This window comes from Pteropus medius, unplaced genomic scaffold (genome assembly GCF_902729225.1).
Source record: "Pteropus medius unplaced genomic scaffold, Ma_sr-lr_union100, whole genome shotgun sequence".
Taxonomy (NCBI): Eukaryota; Metazoa; Chordata; class Mammalia; order Chiroptera; family Pteropodidae; genus Pteropus; species Pteropus medius.
This window is the reverse complement of record NW_024340701.1, coordinates 6,524,332-6,544,035: the sequence shown is the minus strand read 5'-3', so window position 1 is coordinate 6,544,035 and position 19,704 is coordinate 6,524,332. Positions and strand designations below refer to the sequence as shown.

The 19,704-nt window shown below is 34.3% G+C and overlaps 1 protein-coding gene across 6 annotated transcripts in view; it reads right to left on the bottom strand.

Annotated features, from left to right (window-relative positions):
- The window catches only part of ZFYVE9 (zinc finger FYVE-type containing 9), a 127,593-nt gene that overhangs the window by 77,862 nt on the left and 30,027 nt on the right, over positions 1-19,704 (bottom strand). For 4 of the 6 annotated variants that reach the window (XR_005658045.1, XR_005658051.1, XM_039886094.1 and 1 more), the window contains exons 2-4: positions 19,313-19,418; positions 7,514-7,619; positions 1,493-3,582 (exon numbers count right to left, since the gene is read on the bottom strand). Coding sequence is in view for 3 of the 6 variants with exons in the window: in XM_039886094.1 (XP_039742028.1) it covers positions 1,493-3,582; positions 7,514-7,583 (2,160 nt within the window). In the remaining 3 variants the exon portion in view is untranslated. Of the gene's footprint in view, positions 1-1,492; positions 3,583-4,681; positions 4,864-7,513; positions 7,620-15,242; positions 15,375-19,312; positions 19,419-19,704 lie in introns of those variants that run through there. The other 2 variants (XM_039886106.1, XR_005658049.1) reach the window with 2 other exon arrangements.

Here is a 19,704-nt window from a genome sequence, read left to right as displayed (position 1 = left end):
CTTCAAATTTTAATAATCAGAGACTAGCAGCCCAGTCACAGCTTAAAGTTCTTTCTGTTCCCCCATCATTTGTTGTTTTGTGCTATAGAAGCCTTTGTTAATTGTACCCAGGAACCATTCTCCCCCTTTTTCTTATTAACAGAATCCCAGGATACACTGCGCTCAGCCCTAGGGGATGAATCATGATTGATCTTAGCCAGGCCTGGCAATCCTGTTCCCTTTTGTCAGTAACTGGTCTAAAATTGGACCTGTGGTCTAAAACGACCCAATAAATTGAAAAAAATTGCTAGGGATCCTTTCCTCCCTGATGAGGGAGTGACAAGAGGAAAAGGCTCTTTCTCTCCCCAACAGTTTCTTTGCACTTAGAAGTTGTCAGGCTGGACTTGATGCTTAGAGCTATGCCACTGTCTTAAGATCATGAGGGGAAGACCAAAGAACTTCAGTCATCCTGACTGCACCTAGATACAACTGAGTCTCTATTCTACCTTTACACTTCTTGTCATGTGAAATAAATGTTATTTCTATTTAAGTCACTATATCAGATACTCTGTTCCTTGAAGTTGAAAGCATCCTAATTAATATAGATCAATAAATCAGGCAAGAAAGGAAGTAGAGATTAATTACTGAACACTTATTATTACATCTGTAATCTCATTTAATCTTCACAATAACCCAATATATAAAAATTAATCTTTTTTGTTTTTATAAAAAACTAAGGATTAATAAAGTTATAGTAACAAAGCTAAAGTTTGAATCCAGACCTGACACCAAACTTCACACTCTTTTTAAAAATACAAAAACTCCCTTTCCTCCTTTGTTTACAACTCTTGTTGAAAAAAAACAAAAAACAAAAAACTAGTAAGTTGACATGTTATGGGCTAACAGAACTTAGGGAGAGTTTAAAAATATCAATTATTCTTATAACCTTGTCATAAAAATTTTATCCTTCAACTCTACTTTGTATCAAAAGTCATGTGAGGAAAAGACAAAAATGTATGTATAAAAAGTGCCTCCCCCCCAAAAAAAGTTTCAGAATGTCTAATATAATGGCAAAAATCCGAAAGCAAAAACTGCGATGGATTCTAAGTGTAATATTCAATTTCTAAAAAATTAAAAAGTATGGAGGGGGAAAAAGAATTTAAAAATATGAAGTCAATCATAAACATTTCTTAAATTGGAAGAATAACTTCCTTATTTCAAACTATTCCATTAACCATGTATCTATCAATATAGAAACCACAAAGTTAACACTTCCTTAATTCTCCTCTGTTCATGAAAACTGATTCAGCTTAAATCTTGGCAACAACAAAGTCACATAAACACTAAGAATCAGAGAGGTCATTTTTTTATTTAAAACTAGAACTGGGTGTTCAAAAGCTATTTATAACGTCACCTCAAACAAAAATATTCACTTTATATTGCATTTATTAATTTCTAATTGAGCATTACAAAATGGACACGACAGATTTTTGAGCTGATACACATAACTTACCTTCCCACATGCTCTGCAATGGTGCCTCCTTTTGGTGAATGTAAACCTGGCTTCACATTTCATGCAATTTGGAGCCTGAGAATCTGGTACCCATACTGGAGCCACCTCACCCAGAGTAGTAAACGGCTTTCTGGAAGAAATTCCAAACTGACCAGCTCTGAGATCATTATCTGGGCTATCTGGAGCTAATACAAGGCACGGTCTACTGGATATCCCAGACTCATAACTTTCTAAATGTTCCCCATTTGTATCAGCAATAGAGATGTTTCCCAAAGAGGCATTGCATACATTGGTTGCTGAGTTTTCTCCTAATTTTGCTCTCCCAAGAACATCATTCTTGTTTTTAATATTATTTCCACTGTTTGCAGGTAGGTCATTTTGTAAATGATCTGATAATGGCTTTGGAATTTGAAGTTTAAGATTAGAAGGTTGCTTGGGTCTTGCACCACCAAAAGGAACACTAATAGACTGCAGGTTTGCTACTATCTTGGGTGAAGAGTGCCCAAGCACTGACGGAACTTGGCTAGAGAAACTGTGTAAATAATTTTTCTTCATTAGGTCACCAGTGCTGTTTAAAAGTAGTCCACTCCCTTCTGTGGCTTCATTTCCTTTCTGTTCATAAATATTTGAGTAGCATTCTGACTTGCTCTCTTCTATTTCCTTTTCTTCTGTTACTGAATCTTCTTTGGAGGGTAAAGTCTTTGGAACAAAACAAATAACTGGGCTCTGCATTCCATAGGAATCACAACAATTAGACAGAGTATTTGCTGTTGGTGTATCCATAACAGTAGAGAAATCACATCCTTTACTTTCATTCATGAAAGTTCCTTTTAAATCTAGACCTGCTTCTGCCATTCTATCACACTCTCCTCCACTATCATTGTACGTGTCCTCAGGCTGATTCATTTGCAGAAACTTCTCATTTTCTTTATTTACTTGGCTGTCATTCATCTCATTTAGTTTAGTCAATTTCCAATTAGTCATCTCCTGAGATTCAGAGAAATGCTCTGTCATATTAAGAAGTTCTGTAGTGCCAAGATTTTCTTCACGTTCACAACCTTCATTTTCATCAGCTCTGATTTCATCTGAAAACTGTTCACAGTTACCATCCCTTCCAGACCCATTATGCAAGTCAGGTTTGAGAAGAAAAGGTAAAACAGACCGGATGGATTCTTCAGTAATCTCCTCTGCTGGCTCTTTTTTCATCAAAATCTCCTCACTCAAATGGGAAAAGGAGTTTAGACTCCCTAGATCTGTCCTAGGAGGGCTGGTTTTGCCGGTGAGAACCTCATCTGGTATACAGTTCTCTTGGTTTTTAACAGCAGGACCTTCATCTGTTCCCTGGGATGAGATTACTGAATCAATTGTTAAACTTGTAATCATAGACACAGAGGGGTCTCTATCTATATTTTCATCATCCTTTAATTGTGAAGGGGAACAGACACTGGTTAGGTTATCAGATGAAGTAGTACAGACATGTTTAACAGAATCCCCCTCTGCATTTGGTCTATTCAATGGATCTATTTGTTTCTCTGAGTTCATATCTTTTTCAGTGGACCCATTTATATTGAAACTAAATTGATCAGTTTGTCTGTTTTCATTATCCAGTGAACAGCTAAAAGCATCCATGAGGGACTGACTATTATAATTATTACAATCCTGCAAATCACTTTGTAATGTCCTTTTATCACAGTTATGCATGACGGCTACAACAAGAACATTCTTCTCATCGGGCAGACAGGCTAGGTTTCCACATTTCTTCTCCCCCACTTCAAGAGTGCTGCACTGATCATCTTGATTACAGTTCCTCTTAATTAACTGATCTTCTGCAACAGCATTTTCATCAATCCACATTGTGTTGATCTCTGGATTCAGACTACAGTCTTGCCCATTAGCAGCACAATGGTCTTCTCCCTCTGGGGTCAGAGGAGTGGACTGAGCCAGTGAGAAGACTTTCAGTTGTGGCTGTGACTCGTGAGAAACTGCAGGTTCATTCCCACTGGTTAATGCAGAGTTAAATGACATTCGGTGAGGAGGATCTAGAATCTTATTCCACTTTGTATCCAATAAAATAGGAGAAACTGTTTCATCTGAAAAAAATAAATAATTATAATAAGTTTACTGGTAACACTAGAAAAGCTAGGACTAAGTTAATCAAATACATTTGCAAATATACTCTGAAAATAAAATATTCCTAGGATAACTGAAAACAATATTCTTAGGATATAAAATTTCTAATTCTTATCTAAGAAAATATATCTAAGACTGTTCCCTGTATTATATATCACTGAATAATAACATCCCAGAACATTCCAAACAACAAAAGAATTCTACCTCAATCTAGTAACATAATTAAAGTGGCCCACAGGCTATACTTGGGGGCTGAGGGGATGCCAGCAACCGGGAAGGCCCTGGATTGCCCAAGCACAACACAGAGTGGAAACAAATCTAAGGTGAAAAAAAATCAAACAGTGATGAAGATGTAGTAACTGAGTAGAAAGAAAAACAAAGGAATTTTCTGTGGAGAAAAAATGTTCTATAATCTATATCATGACTGAGATGGGTTGTATGGATATATCTATTTGTCAAAACTGTACAGTTAAGATCTATACATTTTAATGTTTGTAAATTTTATCTTAACAACTGTAAAAAAAAAAATGAGGCACGGAGTGAAGAGCAGTTGAAGATACAAATGACAAAATGGCAACATGTCAACCACCGTAGAAGCTGGGTAATGGGTACACTAGAGTTTATTATACTATTGTTAACTTTGTATCTATTATAATTGGCTATAGTATGTGAAATTCTGCTCATAACCACATCACAATATGTGAATTAGGTTCATATTTACATTATCAATGACATTTGGCATAAAGTATTCATTTACCTTATTAAATCAACCTACTTATATTCTATCAATAAGCATCATTTCATATACCGTTTCTGTTTACTTTTTAACAGATCATAACTATGTTGGCTATCTTCCTAAGTTATAGAGCTATGTGTATGTTTAATTAGAGAAATCAGAAATAATACACTTACTACCTTTCCTGATTTCTTCCTAATCCTAAAATTATACAGCTATATTCCCCTTAGTAGTAACATTAATCTTTAATGCTCCCTTACTTAGCATCTTGTTCATATCTTTATTAAAGCATTTACTACATTGTAATGCAATGGCTTATTTACCTGACTTTTTCAGGCAGAAATCATTTCTTTCCATCAATGTAAGTCCTCACTTTGCACACTGCCTGGTATGTAGTAGGTGCACAATATATATATGCTAAGTGAGTATCTATCATAGTAAAAGCAGTGGGGATGGAGGAACATGAAGATTAAACGGTAGCTCTGACCTCCAAGAAGTACATAATCTAGTTTAGGAAAATAACAAAGAGATACAAATGAATATCTAATTAACAGAACAAGACAGCTAAGTATTTGAAAACTATTACATAATAGAAAATAAATTCAGGGAGAAAGATATTTTCAAGGTTGACGCAGTGAGCTTGAATTAACGAAGGAAATGGGCTGGGCTTCAAAGACAATTTTATGTAAGTTTGTAAAATAGGGCACTCATAAAAGGAGAACAAGGAAAAGTATAGTCTCAAACACAACTTTCTGAGAGAGCAATAAGCAAATCAGTTTGGGTTAAAAAAGAATTTGTGTAAGTAGTGAAAAGAAGCTAAAACAGGCAGATTATAAAGGCCATGAAACATCCGACTGTGTGGAGAATGGCTTAGTATCTGAGTGTTAAATCTTGAGTTTACCAAATTTGGGGTAGCAGAGACTTGAGATTTAGTAACATGTGCTTCCTTTAAAAAAAAGAAATACTTCTAAGCTGGTTCATGGAAATAAAAAAGGAAATACTGCTTCTTACAGGAATATTTAATAATATTCAGACAGGAATAATCAGGTATTAAAAACGTAATTTTTCAACCACCTACATAATGTTAATTATCTAGTGTCATCTTAGTTGTGTGTGGTATATTTTTCATTTAAAGGAGGAAATTAACACAAAATGAGAAATCACTTTATTTAAAATAGAGAAAGATAAATATCATATGATTTCACTTATATGCGGAATCTAAGGAATAAAAAGAAACTAATGAAAACAGACTCACAAATATAGTAGACAATTTGGTGATGGACAGAAGGGAAGGGTGGTGGGGGGCTGGGAGAATGGACTGAAGGGTTAAAGAAGTACAAATTAGTAGTAGATAGCTGGGCACGGGGATGGGGAACATGGCAGAGGGAATGCAGTTAGCATTAATATGATGGCTAGGTGGTGGGCCAGGGGAGGGAGGGAGCAATTGGGGATCGTTTTATGAACTATATAGATGTTTAAGCAATGTACTATATACTTGAAACTAATTTAAATAAATTTATATATACATATACATATATACATGTATATTATATACATATTATATACACATATGTGCATACAACCCGTGTGTGTGTGTGTGTGTGTGTGTGTGTGTGTGTGTGTGTGTGTGTGAGAGAGAGGGCAAGGGAGGTACCAGGCTAGAGGTGGTAGTTTTAATCTAACTGGTATTAGGATTTTAAAAAACAGTTCAAACAAATAAACAACATAGTTACAAGAAACTGGCTTCTGAAATTCTTCTCCTTTTAAAGAAGTTATTTTTGTAAGCAAATGCTGTATTTTCAAACTAAAATGACAATTTTTACTAATTCAACAAATATGTATTGAAAATCAACTGTATACAAAGTACCCTACTGGAACTTACAAAAAGTAACAAAGAGATTGATGTAATAAACTAATGGTTTTAGTAATTAGAGTTAGTATTATTCTAGAAGTACAGTATTTGCTAGGTGTAGCACCTGTGTAGCTATCTCATGACAAATAACTGTGATACAGAGAGGGCCAAACTAAAGAAAGAATTGAGAAAATACTTGCATAAAGGACTCAAACTAAGAGAATAATATACCTTCCACCTCGGAATGTATAAAACTCACCTAGATCCAATAAAATCCCAAATGATTAGGTTTCACATTTACATGAATCAGGAATGAACCTAAGGTTATGGGTTAGCTCTGGGTCATCAGTGGCAACATATGAGAAGAGTAGACATTTCCAAGTATCTTTCCTCTCCCCTTTCCCTCCTACCCCTATAAACCCACATTTTCTTTAAGGCTTGCTCTGTCATAGCCCTAAAGCAACAAAATCAAAACAAATCTCTCTTCTCAATTGCTATTAAAGAACAATCTGAATCACTGGCTACAGAAAAGGTCTGGAGGCCATTACTAAAATCATGGACTTTAGATGGAAATATATGACTTTGTAAACTTGTTATATGCCATTTCCTGTTAGAAACAGACCACCACGGAAGGAGGATAAGGTGAAAGAGATTTAATTATGGCTTATCCATTGAAATCATACTGAGAGGGTGATTTAAGAAAAAAGTTTCCCTAAATGAAGTGAATCTTAAGCAGATATTTTTAGACTGAGCCTTACGAATGTGTCATTTAATTAAACATTTTGGCAGTTACTTAAAAATGTAAATCTTTTAAAATTAGGTTTCAAATGTATCTTTACTTTATTGGTCAATCAACATTTGACAGCTGTTTTTCTTAGTTCAGGACATACAATCACACATTTTAAAGCTTTTCTTGATGATAAATTGGTTGTACATAGTAGAGGAGAGTTCAGGCTCTGGTATCATACTGCCTATAATCTAAACCTGCTACTTATTAGCAAAGCAACTTGGGAGAAGTTGCTTAACCTCTCTGTGCTTCTAGTCTCATCTGTAAAACGTAGATAAAATCTGCTTTTGTGGAATTAGTTTAAATATGAAATGATATCACCAACGTAAATAGTTTAGCATAATATCTAGTACATAGTGATTAAAAATGTTAAGTTATTACTCTGGATATTAACATGTAATATTATTAAGTCATTAGACCTGCTTTTACTTTTTAAAAAGAACTGCATCCTCTTATAACCCCACATTTTCTATGTCATAAATACATAAAAATAAATTTGCCAAAGTTAGTACTCACCTTCGTTTTGTTCAAATTCATCTAACACCTTGTCCAGGTTGTAAGCTTCTGCTTGGAAGTAATTCTCCATCGGTGAGGAAACACCACTTAAGAGACTTGTTTAAAACTAGAAAGTAGATCAAATTTGTATTACACTTTCAATTGTTAAAATATAATTTATAGACAAAACAACTGATACAACAGAAATGCAAAGAATCATAAGAGACTAACTGCTATGAACAATTATACATACATCAATTAAATCGGACAACACTAACTGAATAAATTCCTAGACACATACAATCTACCAAGACTGAATCATGAAGAAACAGAAAATCTGAACAGACCAATTACTAATAAGGAGATTGAATCAATCATTTAAAAACACCCCAAAAAAGAAAAGTCTAGGACCAGATGCCTTCACTGGTGAATGCTACCAAATATTTAAAGAAGAATTAATACCAATACTTCTCAAACTCTTCCAAAACACAGAAGAGGAGGAAACACTTCCAAACTAATTTTATGAAGCCAGCACTACCTAATACAAAGCCAGATAAGGACACTATAAGAAAAGAATATTACAGGCCAATATCTCTGATGAACATAGATACAAAAATCCTAAACAAAATATTAGCAAGCCAAATTCAACAGTACCTTAAAAGGATCATATACTATGATCAAGTGGGATTTACTTTAAGGGTGCAATGATGGCTCGACATCCACAAATCAATGTAATACACCACATTAACAAAATGAAGGATAAAGATCATATAATCATCTCGATATGCAAAAGTCATTTGACAAAATTTGACATCCATTAATGGTAAAAATTCTCAACAAAGTGAATATAGTGGAAACATACTTCAACATAATAAAAGTCATTTATGACAAACCCACAGCTAACATCTTACTCAACAGTGAAAAGCTAAGAGCTTTTCCTCTAAGATAAGAAACAAGACAAGGATGCTCACTCTCACCCCTTTTATTCAACATCTTATTAGAAATCCTAACCAGAGCAATTAGTCAAGAAAAAAATAATAAAAGGTATCTGAATCGGAAAGGAGTAAAACTGTATTTACAGACAACATTTTATATATACATATATAAAACTCAAAAGACTCCTCCAAAAAACCATTAGAACTAAAAAACAAATGAGTAAAGTTGCAGGATAAAAAGTCAACACACAAAAATCAGTTGCATTTCTATACACTAACAACAAAGTATCAATAAGAAAATTGAGCAAACAATCCCATCCACAATTGAATCAAAAAGAATAAAATACCTAGGAATAAATTTAACCAAGAAGGTGAAAGATCTGTATACTAAAAATTGTAAGACATTGATGAAATAAATTGAAGACACATATAAATAGAAAGATATTCAGAGCTTGTGAACTGAAAGAATTAACGTTGTTAAAATGTCCATACTACCCAAAGCAATCTATAGATTCAATGCAATCCCTATCAAAATTCCAATAGCATTTTTCAAGTAAAAAAATCCTAAAATTTGTATGGAACCACAGAAGACCATAAATAGTGAAAGCAATCTTGAGAAAGAGCAAAGCTAGAGCCATCACACCTCCTGATTTCAAACTGTTTTACAAACTTATAGTAATGAAAATAATATGGCATTGGCAAAAAAACAGACACATAGATTAATGGAACAGAATTGAGAGCCCAGAAATAAACCAACACATATAGGGTCAATTAATTTATAACAAAAGAGCCAAGAATATAGCATGGGGAAAGGATAGTTTCTTCAATAAATTGTACTAGGAAACTGAACAGCATATGCAAAAGAATGAAACCAGACACCTATTTTACATTATACACAAAAATCAACTCAAATAGCAAAACCAAAACAAAATAGCAAAAACAAAACAAAAAACACCCTCTAATAAATGGGCAGAAAAACTGAATAGACATTTTTTTCCAAAGAAAACATACGAAGGACCAATAGGCATATGAAAAGGTGCTCAACATCACTAGTCATCAGTGAAATGCAAATTGAAACCACAATGAGATATCACCTCACACCTGTTAGAATGGCTGTAATCAAAAAGACAGGAGATAACAATTGTTAGGCGAGGATGTGGAGAAAAGGGAAACCTTGTTCGCTAGTGGTGGGAATGTAAATTAGTGCAATCATCATGGAAAATAATATGTAGGTTCCTCAAAACATTAAAAATAGAACTACCATATGATCCAGCAATTCCGCTTCTGGGTATTTATACAAAGAAAATGAAAACACTATTTAGAGGAGATATCTGTACCTCCATGTTCATTGCAGCATTATTTACAATAGGAAGACATGGGAACAATGTAAGTATCCACTGACAGATGAATAGATAAAGAAAATATGGGTTTGTGTGTATAGGTGTATATATAATGAAATATTATTCAGCCATAAAAAGGAAGGAAATTTTGTCATTTGCAACAGTATGGATGGACCTTGAAGGCATTATGCTAAATGAAAGAGAAAGACAAATACTATATGATCTAACTTACATGGTATCTAAAAAAAATTGAACTCAGAAACACAGAACAGACTGATGGTTGCCAGAGGTTGTGGGGTGGGAGATGAGGGAAATGAGTGAAGGTAGACAAAAGGTACAAACTTCCAGTTGTAAGATAAATAAATTTTGGGGATGTAATATACAGTATGGTGACTAGAGTTAATTAATAATACTGTACCATATGTTTGAAACTTGCTAAGAGAGTAGATCTTAAAAGTTCTCATTACAAGAAAAAAACATTGGTAATTATGTGAGATAATAGATGTAACTAAGTTTATTGTGGCAATCATTTCACAATATATACTTATATCAAGTTTTTATATTGTATTCCTTAAACTAATACAATGTTATATGTCAATTATATCTCAGTAAAACTGGAAAAAATGAAATACAAAGATTAATAAAATACAGATATGTATATATTTTTTATAAATCTTAAGTATATAAGGATAAAATCTCATAAATCTACACAGACCATGATAAACTATAAAACTGGTCATCACACTGGATATACTGCAAGATTTTTAAGCTAATAAAGTCTAGAAATCTATAAACTGACAATCATTAAAATATAAATAATTGTAGAGAACAGACCTGGTGATCATTTCAATAGGACATGTTTCAAAAGATAAATTTCAGATGTTGAGAAAGGAATCATTTTCTTTGGGATATAACTGCATTTCTATTAGAACAGAAAGCTTACAGAATTGTTTTCAAATGGGAAATGACAAGAAAGTTCAAATGAGCATGGGAGTGAGGGATATTAGTTCCAAAATGCTAATGATGACTCTAACTTGGTTATTCTTTTTAAACCTCTTCTTTCCAAGTATCATTTCGAAGTCTTTCTTGGTGGTAACTAGTCTAAAAGTATCAAGTATCCTGTGGGCATATACACTAGGGGTCTCAACTACTTAACAGAATACAGAGAGCACACAGTAGTTGTTAAATAAATATTATCCCATTTCCCCCCTCTATTATCATAAGCTTCATGCTTATTTATCTCCCTAATCTCTCAAAATTTCTTTTCATGAAAATTCTGCTTGGCTTCTTACTGGTATATATGGAAGCAGATAGGAGGAAAGATAAGATTATAATTCTCCCAAAAAGTCTGAGTAATGAAAGCACGAAGAAGGAGGAAATATCTTATTACAAATTTTAAGTCAAATATTAAAAAATGGTGAATTTTCTTTGACTTATAGTGTATCTTCTTCTTTGAAGCATATTCTTGCTCTCATTTTACCAATTTACAAAAATAAGCTCAGAGAATTTAACTGACTTATTCAAGTATTTCCCCATGATTATTCATTTAGTCAACTATTATTTATTAATTGGCTCCTGTTATGTAATTTCAGTTTACATAGACAAACAGGCTACATAATCTATACATGGTTTTTCCTGAAATCTTTAGTTCAAAAATCATTTTCATATACATGCCATTTTATTTTGATAAAGCCTGCACATTTAAACTGTCCAATGCAAAAAGCATAAATAAAATTTACTATACACAATTTAGCACATTTAACATATACCTTCACTACTTAACATTTCATGGTCATTATATGTAAAATATTAGTAAACAAATAATCGGTTCAACATAATTACTGTGGATCTACTATATACAGAGCGTTGTGATCAATTAAGTCTCAGACATCATCCCTAACATCAAGGAGCTTATAATTTACTTAATGGTAAACTATGCTAAATAAGAAAATTTAAATAATAAATGATTTTAATAACACAGCACAAGAAACACAAGGTACTACATGATTAATTTGTCAGAATTACAGATAAGTATTACAGAATAAGTACTATAAAAGTTTAAGAAACAGGCCAATCACAGCCTGGAAGGTCAAGAAAGGCATTATTTATGGATTTGAGCTGGGTTTGAAGGTTGGATAAAATTTTAACAGATATTCCGCATGGGAAGATGTGGAAGTGAAATTTCAAACAGGGAGATTTATGGGAGTGTTCTTATAGAAGATCAGTGAAATTGAAGCAAAGATTTATTTATGTGGGTAACAAAGGGACATGATATTATGGAAGCCCTAGAATGCCTGAGAAAGGTATTGTATATACTCTAAGTAATGGGAAACATTATAGCATTAATAGATAAGAACATGAACTCTAGGACTAGACTGTCCAAGTTCTCATCCTAGTTCCTAGTTCACTTACTAACTACATGACCTTGAGGAAATTACTTGTGACTTATTTCTCATCTGTAAAACTGGGTAATAATAGTATCTTCCTCTAGATTAAATAAATTGATATAGATAACACATTTAAAACATTGCCTGCCACATAAGCAATTTATAAGCTTTACTTTACAAGCCTTATAAGCAATTAAGTTTTTAAGCTCTGGAGTTGATCCTTCTATTTTAAATATACCCTTCCACACATATTTATTGAGCACCGATATGTGCAAACATTATGCTGGGTGCTGGAACACACATTTCTTCAAAGTATCATGCTCCTTCCCTCTTCAGGAACTTTTACCCAACTGCCTCCAACACGCCCACTCCTTCTGCAAAAAATTCTACCTCTTTCAGTATTTAGCTTACTTTCATAAGGAAGTCCTCTCTAAACCCCTAGAAAAGTTATCTCCTCTTATAATTCCTTATAGCACCCATTTTTTCTTTTTAATATTTATCACAATCTATAAATATACATCTGTGTGATTATTTGATTAATGCCAATCTTCCCTCCAGACTGTAGACTACACAAAGACTCCTACTAAACTGTGTTCACCAAGTAATTAGCACGAAACCTGATGTAGTACCTATTCAATAAATACCAATGGGATGAATAAGTGAACAGTGTATAAACAGTTGGTCAAGAAGTTGTATTGAACTCCAATTATATTACTGATTCAGGCAAGCATCAAAAATGGATGTTAAAATCTTTAGGTAAATGGATACTGGGAAAGAAAATTATTAATTACAAAGGAAAAAATGTATGTCTACAGTGAAAAGATGGTAATCACTACCTTAACCAAATAATCACATTACCAATAGTTTAACAAGCTGACATTATGCACCTACTGATATGATGCAATGAAAAGTTTAAAACATTGCCTACACAGTATTCCAGCCAAAAATGTTTAACCTGAATTGAATCATGAAGAAACAAACAAATCTAGAATGTGAAGCATTCTTTAAGACAACTGTCCTAAACTCTTCAAAAAACTGTGTTATGAAAAACAAATCATTCTAAATTAAGAGACTCAAGAGATTAATTAACCAAACGCCATGCATGAACACTGACTAGAACCTTGACCAATAAAACACATAATTCACAAAGCAAAAAATGATATTTATGGGGCAATCAGAGGAATTTGGACCATACATTAGATGATACAATTAATTAATGATCACTTTCTTGGATGTGATAATGGTATTTTGATTTTGTAGGAAAATGTCTGCTCTTAGTAGATGGCTGTTGAATCATTTAGGAAAGAAGTGTTTTATTATCTGCAACTAATTTTTGAATGATTCAGGGAAAAAAAAGAATGTGAGCGTGAGGGAGTGGAGTGAGGGGGAGAAGCAGAAGAGAGGGAAAGGAGAGAGAAGGAAAGAGGTGTTCGAAAAAGAGGCAAAATGACAAAAATAAATCTAGGTGAAAGATTGATATATGGGTCTTCATTGTACTATTTGTGTAACTTTTCTATAGGCTTGAAATTTTTCAAAAGAAAAAAGAGTGTACTGAGCTGTTGGTGGGAAGCATTCCTTCCCACTCTGACTATAGAAATTCTAGACAAACTAGATTTTTTTTAAAGTTTATACAAATTCAAAAGCAAGAAAAAGAAATATACAGATACTATAAACCAAGAAGAAACCAGGCCACAGCAAAGAGTGAGAACTAAATGGTGGCAGTCCACAGGGGATACAAAACCTTCAGGCCTGGGATTTGAAAGCTAGCGGAGAGGATGGGAATTGCTGGCTGCAAACTTATAGAAGTTTCTACATTGGAGGGAGCCAGACTGGGCTCTCTGCATAAAGCCAAGAGCTTGTGGGGTGTTGACAGGGTGGTGGGCGGGAATGGTCTACAAATGGCCCCAAGACTCCTCAACAGAGCAGCAGGACAGAACACAGTGCCAATAAATTCGACATTCAGAAATTAGAATTTCTATCCTGCCCCTCATTCAGGAATGGGAATAATATTAATTCTTCTCATTCATGAACTATGTGATGTATGTCTACAGTGAAAAGATGGTAATCACTACCTTAACCAAATAATCACATTACCAATAGTTACACAGCTCTTCTTGTGACTTTTAATAATATTTTTAATTGTAAAAAAGTCATTAAATATGGGACAGGAGAGAGAAGGGTGCATGTAACTATAAAGAAGTAACATAAGAGAGATCTCTGTGGTGCTAGAATCATGCTGTATCTTAAATTGCAATGGTGGTTACACAAGTCTACATGTGATAAATGGAAGAGAACTACGTATTCATGAATATATTCATAGCAGCATTATTCATAACAACCAAAAGGTGGAAACAACCTAAATATCTATCAACTGATGAATGGATAAATAAAATGTCAATTTCCTGGTTTTTTCTATAGTTATATGTTACTGAGAAAAACCGGGTAAATGAAGGGTGCACAGAAACTTTTTATACTATTTTTCAACTTCCTGTGAATCTATAATTACTTCAAAATAAAAAGTTGAAAAAATAAGGAAAAAAGTTATTAAAAATTGAATAGACATGGGGGCAGGGTGAAGAGGGCATCTTTATAAGAGAATGTCAGAGCCCAAGTGTGGTGAAGCAGATGTCCTTGTTGTAGGGTGCTCAAGCATAAAGGTGTCAGAGCCCCAGCAGGGTGAGAAAGTTGTCTCCTCAGGATAGCCCTGCATGGAGAGTCAGAGCCCAAGTGGGTAAGAAGGGTCCATGTGCAGGAGGGGTGTAGAGAAAGATGTAAGAGGTCGGTCCAGAGTGGCAGGTCAGAGCCTGAAGAGGATAAAAAGGGCCAAGAAGACAGTGATAGGAAACTGGTTACATGTAGAGAAATGGAATAAGTAACTACTCAAAGGGCAATGGGAGAAGGTTTCTCACTGTTGGAGAAAGGGGTTAAAATGTGGAAAAGGAGGAAATTACAAAGAACCCTGCAAAGTTAGTTTGGAATCTGAGGTATGTGTGAATTCATGGACTTCAATAAATATAGATGCTTATAGCAATAAATATAGATGTAAATGTGTGTGTGCACGCGTGTGTGTGTGTCTGTGTATACATACGTTCTCTAGCTCTATGCACAGAGGATCTTGGAGTAGGAAAGCCCCACTTCAACTCCATGTAGCAATGAGAATACAGTTTTGGTTTCTAAATAATTGAACCAAAGCTCCACAGAGAAATGGCTGATTCCAGACCTGGAGTAGAAAAAACACAAGAGCTTTGATGAGGTTGTAGAGAAATACGAACCCTCACACATTGCTGGGAGGAAAGTAAAACCGTGCGAAACTTTGGAAAATAGTTTCTCAGTTCTTCAAAGAGTTAAACAGTTATACAACATGGCATAGCTTTTCTACTCCTAGGTTTATACTCAAGAGAAATGCAAACATTCACACAAAAACTTATCCACAAATGCTCTCAGTAGCATTATTCATAACAACAAAAATCGGAAACAATTCAAATATCTATCTACTGATGAATGGATAAATAAAATGTGGTATGGAATATTGACAAAATGGAATATTATTTGATACAAACAAATGAAGTACTGCTCTATACCACAACATTGATGAATCTTAGAAATATTATGGTAACTGAAAGCAGACACAAAAAGCTATACATTATATAATTAAATTTATATGAAATGTACAGAACAGGCAAATCCACAGAAACAGAAAGTAAATTACTGGTTGCCAGGGGCTGAGGGGAACTGGAGGGGAACTGGAGAGAAATGGGGAGTGACTTACAATGGATAAAAGATTTCTCTTAGTGGTGATGAAAATGTTCTGGAATTAGTGGTGATGACTGCACAACTCTGTAAATATATAAAAACCACTGGACTATAAAAAATGGTGAATTTTATGGTTATGTGAATTATATTTCAATTAAAAAAAAAAAGAAAAGCCTTGAATATCTTGTGTGCTGGAAAGCAAGGAAGTGCTCCAAGGATGACTGGGACATGTTAAAAGGACACAGAAACCAGATGAAGGAACTCCCACAGGCCAAATCAGAGACAATCTGATCATCAAAATAAATAATGATAGCAATGGATTATCACCCACTGAATAAAAAAGAAAACCATGAGTCTTTATAACAAGAATGAATGAAACTCAAATGTGCTCAGGGATAGGATATTTACATAGTTTTAAATTACTAATTACTAAAGAAAAAAAAGAGCCACTTCAGAGACAGCCTGGCAGACACCACCTTACACAAGTGATCAAAGTGAACATCATCAGTAATGGGACAAATAGAAATCCGTGCTCCCTGACAAGTTACAATGAAAAGGACATAGCAATATAGATACATAGCAATATAGATACTTATGTGTGTGGGGAGTGGGGTAAGTGACAGGGACAGAAGTATATGAGGAACTCCCTGTATTTTTTGCTCAATTTTGCTATGAACCTAAAACTGCTCTAAAAATAGTTTATTAATTAAAAACAAAGGCAGTACCACTTCTGTGAAAGTCCCACTAAAAATGCACTCCCTGAACCTAGTCATGAGGAAACATCAGACAAATCAAAATTAAGCAAAAGTGTCAAGGTCAAGAAAGTCCACAGAACTGTTCTAGCAGAGACTAAAGAGACATGACAAATAAATGCAACATGTGATTCTAGATACTCTTGATAAAAAGGACATTAATATAACTGGCAAAACTTGAATAAGGTCTGAGAACTAGATAGTGGTAATGCATCAATGCAAATTCCTTGATTTTGATGACTGTACTGTGATGATGTAGGAGAATGTCCTTGTTTGCAGGAAACACAGTTTCAGAGGTGATGAGGCATGCAGTTAGCAACTCACTCTCAAATGGTTCAGAGAAAAAAAGTTGTTTGTACTATACTTAACGCCTTTTCTATATGCCTGAGGTAGTTTTAATTTTTTTAATGTACCAAAAGTGTCTATCATATTTTTAATTTCTTTTTCTGATCCTTTTTATGGCATCTTGCTCTCATTTCACGGATATAAATTCTTCTCTTACCTCTCTAATGTATTTACCTACAGTTTGGTTTTTGGTTTTTTTTCCAAACTTCTGTTTCCAGTATTGTTTCCTCCAATTCCTCTTTTGTACTTTTGTGTTTTGGTCTCTTTCACATTGGAGGGTTTCCTCAAATGCCTATCTACTGAACAACTAAAGTACTAAAAGCCAACTGAAAGCTCTGCATGTGTGGCTTCTCACTAGGAGGCTTTCATTGCACGGGGATTGGATGTGAACACAGCTATTTCATTGGAAGATCTCCAAATGTCAGTATATGTACATTTTTTCCTTTGGATTCCAGAGAAGACTCATATAATATCCTGTCAGGGGTGCGGAAATGTAATACCAGGCAATCACTTTCCTAAAAAAGAGTAGAGGAAGGAGTGAGAGGAAGGGTTTCACTTGTCAATCTATGGGATTTCCCTTAATTCCCCTGCTTTCACCATAGTGCCCCATCCTTGACCTCTGCTATGTCTAATGTCTCCAAATCTTGAGCCTCTTTAGTTTCATTTTCCAAAGAAAAACCTGTGGTTTCCTGAGGACTTGGGAGAGGGGTAGTCTTCTCACTGCAATAATCTGGACCTCTGAGAGGATTTAAATTTATGTCAGGATTCTTTACGTGCTTTCTTACAAAAGTATCCATCTCATTTTAAAAATAGAAGTTACTAAATATTATACATGTACATCTAAAAAAGGAATATAATTACTTAATTCAGTACAGTTTCTTCCTGAGGACCTCTTCTTTTTCTTTGGGCTTCTAGACCTCTTTTTATTGTGATTACCAGAGGCCTTATGGACACTCTCATGAATCTCAGTCTTAGGGGTTGCTCCTTTTATGTCTCCTTCACTGATACTTCCTATTTATGCTATACACTAATTACAATGAATGTATGAACATGATGCATCAAACACAACTGAGCATCTATTATTTACCAGGCACTGTCCTACTCATTAGGTTACAATTACAAGACTATGTCCTTGACCTAAAAGTGCTCAATGTTTCATAGAGAGACGGATAAGTAAACTTAAAATATAAAACACTGTGGTCGGTCAGTTTCTGTCTTTCTTTCTCTTTCTCTCTCTCTCTCTCTTTCTCTTTCTTTCTCTTTTTCTCTTTCTCTCTTTCTCTTTCTCTCTCTTTCTCTCTCTCTCTCTCTCTCTCGGGGTAGGGCAGGCTTCATTAACAAATATTACAATAACTTATTATTGGTGATTATTTATTGACAGTCTTTGCAGCGAGTGAAAACTTCCTGAAGAGGTGATGCCTGAAGAATAACATTTTGCTAGGTGAAGACAGAGAAAGGCACTGCACTTCCTTCTCACACTCCCATATGAAAAGGCTACCTCGCCAACTGCAGGCTCAGAAGCTTTGGTGAGAAAGGCACTATTGCTAAGTGCCTTTGCTCAAGTCTTAACTAAAGAGAAAAGGAGCTCAGTCTCCTGTTCCACGCTGTCAGACCCATGCTTCTATCTTCAAAGATTACATGGAAAACCAGAACCAAAGTATGTGACACTCCATTAGTGAATGACATAATCAGTTTCTAAAACTAACCTCACCTACACACTCTCCATCCTACCAGCATTTTCTACTCCTGAAATAATCAGGGGTAGTCAGGAAAAAGGCAATGGTTCCTGCTCTAGAAGAACTAATAAAATTTATTTTCTATTTGAAAGTATTGCTCTTCATAACTAATCTAAAAATACAAAATAATATAATTAAATCTATATTTCTAGCTAATTCACTGCCCCCAAATTAGCTTTACCTGTTGAGTTCTTATATGATGACTAAGAAATATAAATGGTATTAATTGGGTAGATATAGTACTATTTTCTCCTAAAAATATTCCTCAAATCCACGTTTTTTTTCATGCTGAAATTACCTTTCTATGCTCAAGGTAGAAGTTGACTTTAAAAGGGAGAAATCAAGCACTAGTAGAGAAATTAGCATTTTTGACATAATGCAACAGTAATTTAAAAATATCCTTTTGCTCTGAATTTAAGTCAAAACGTTTTTTTTAAAACTACATTACTGATTTAATAAGAGGCAAAGTTATACAAATCAAGCAGCTTATATACATGAGCATTATTTTCTACAGATCTAGTTGTTTTCTTAAGTTCAATGTCTAAAAGAAATAAGAACACTGATTTTCTTACCTTTTCCCCCTTACACACGTGATAAGGAACAGACTTCTCTGTGCTTACTCATGATGCTTGCTGCACCATCAGCCAGTCCTGCTGATTCAGTATGCTCTGTTGGATCCTAAAGAAAAAACACATTGCTCATTACATCTGCTAAAGCAATAAGCCCTAATTTTCTGCATATAAAACGTATCATAGCCAGACAAATAAAAGCTATGGTGCTTAAACAATAAATTACAATTACATCTTTACATTCAAAGATGTGGCCAGCATGGAATGCAGCAGCAGGCACATTTTATTTTCTAAGAAGGCTAATTAAATCAATGTTTCAATGAACATTTAAGAATTTCTGCACACTTATTTTCAATGGATCATACAAAGTAAAACATCAAGGCAAGCACTTTATA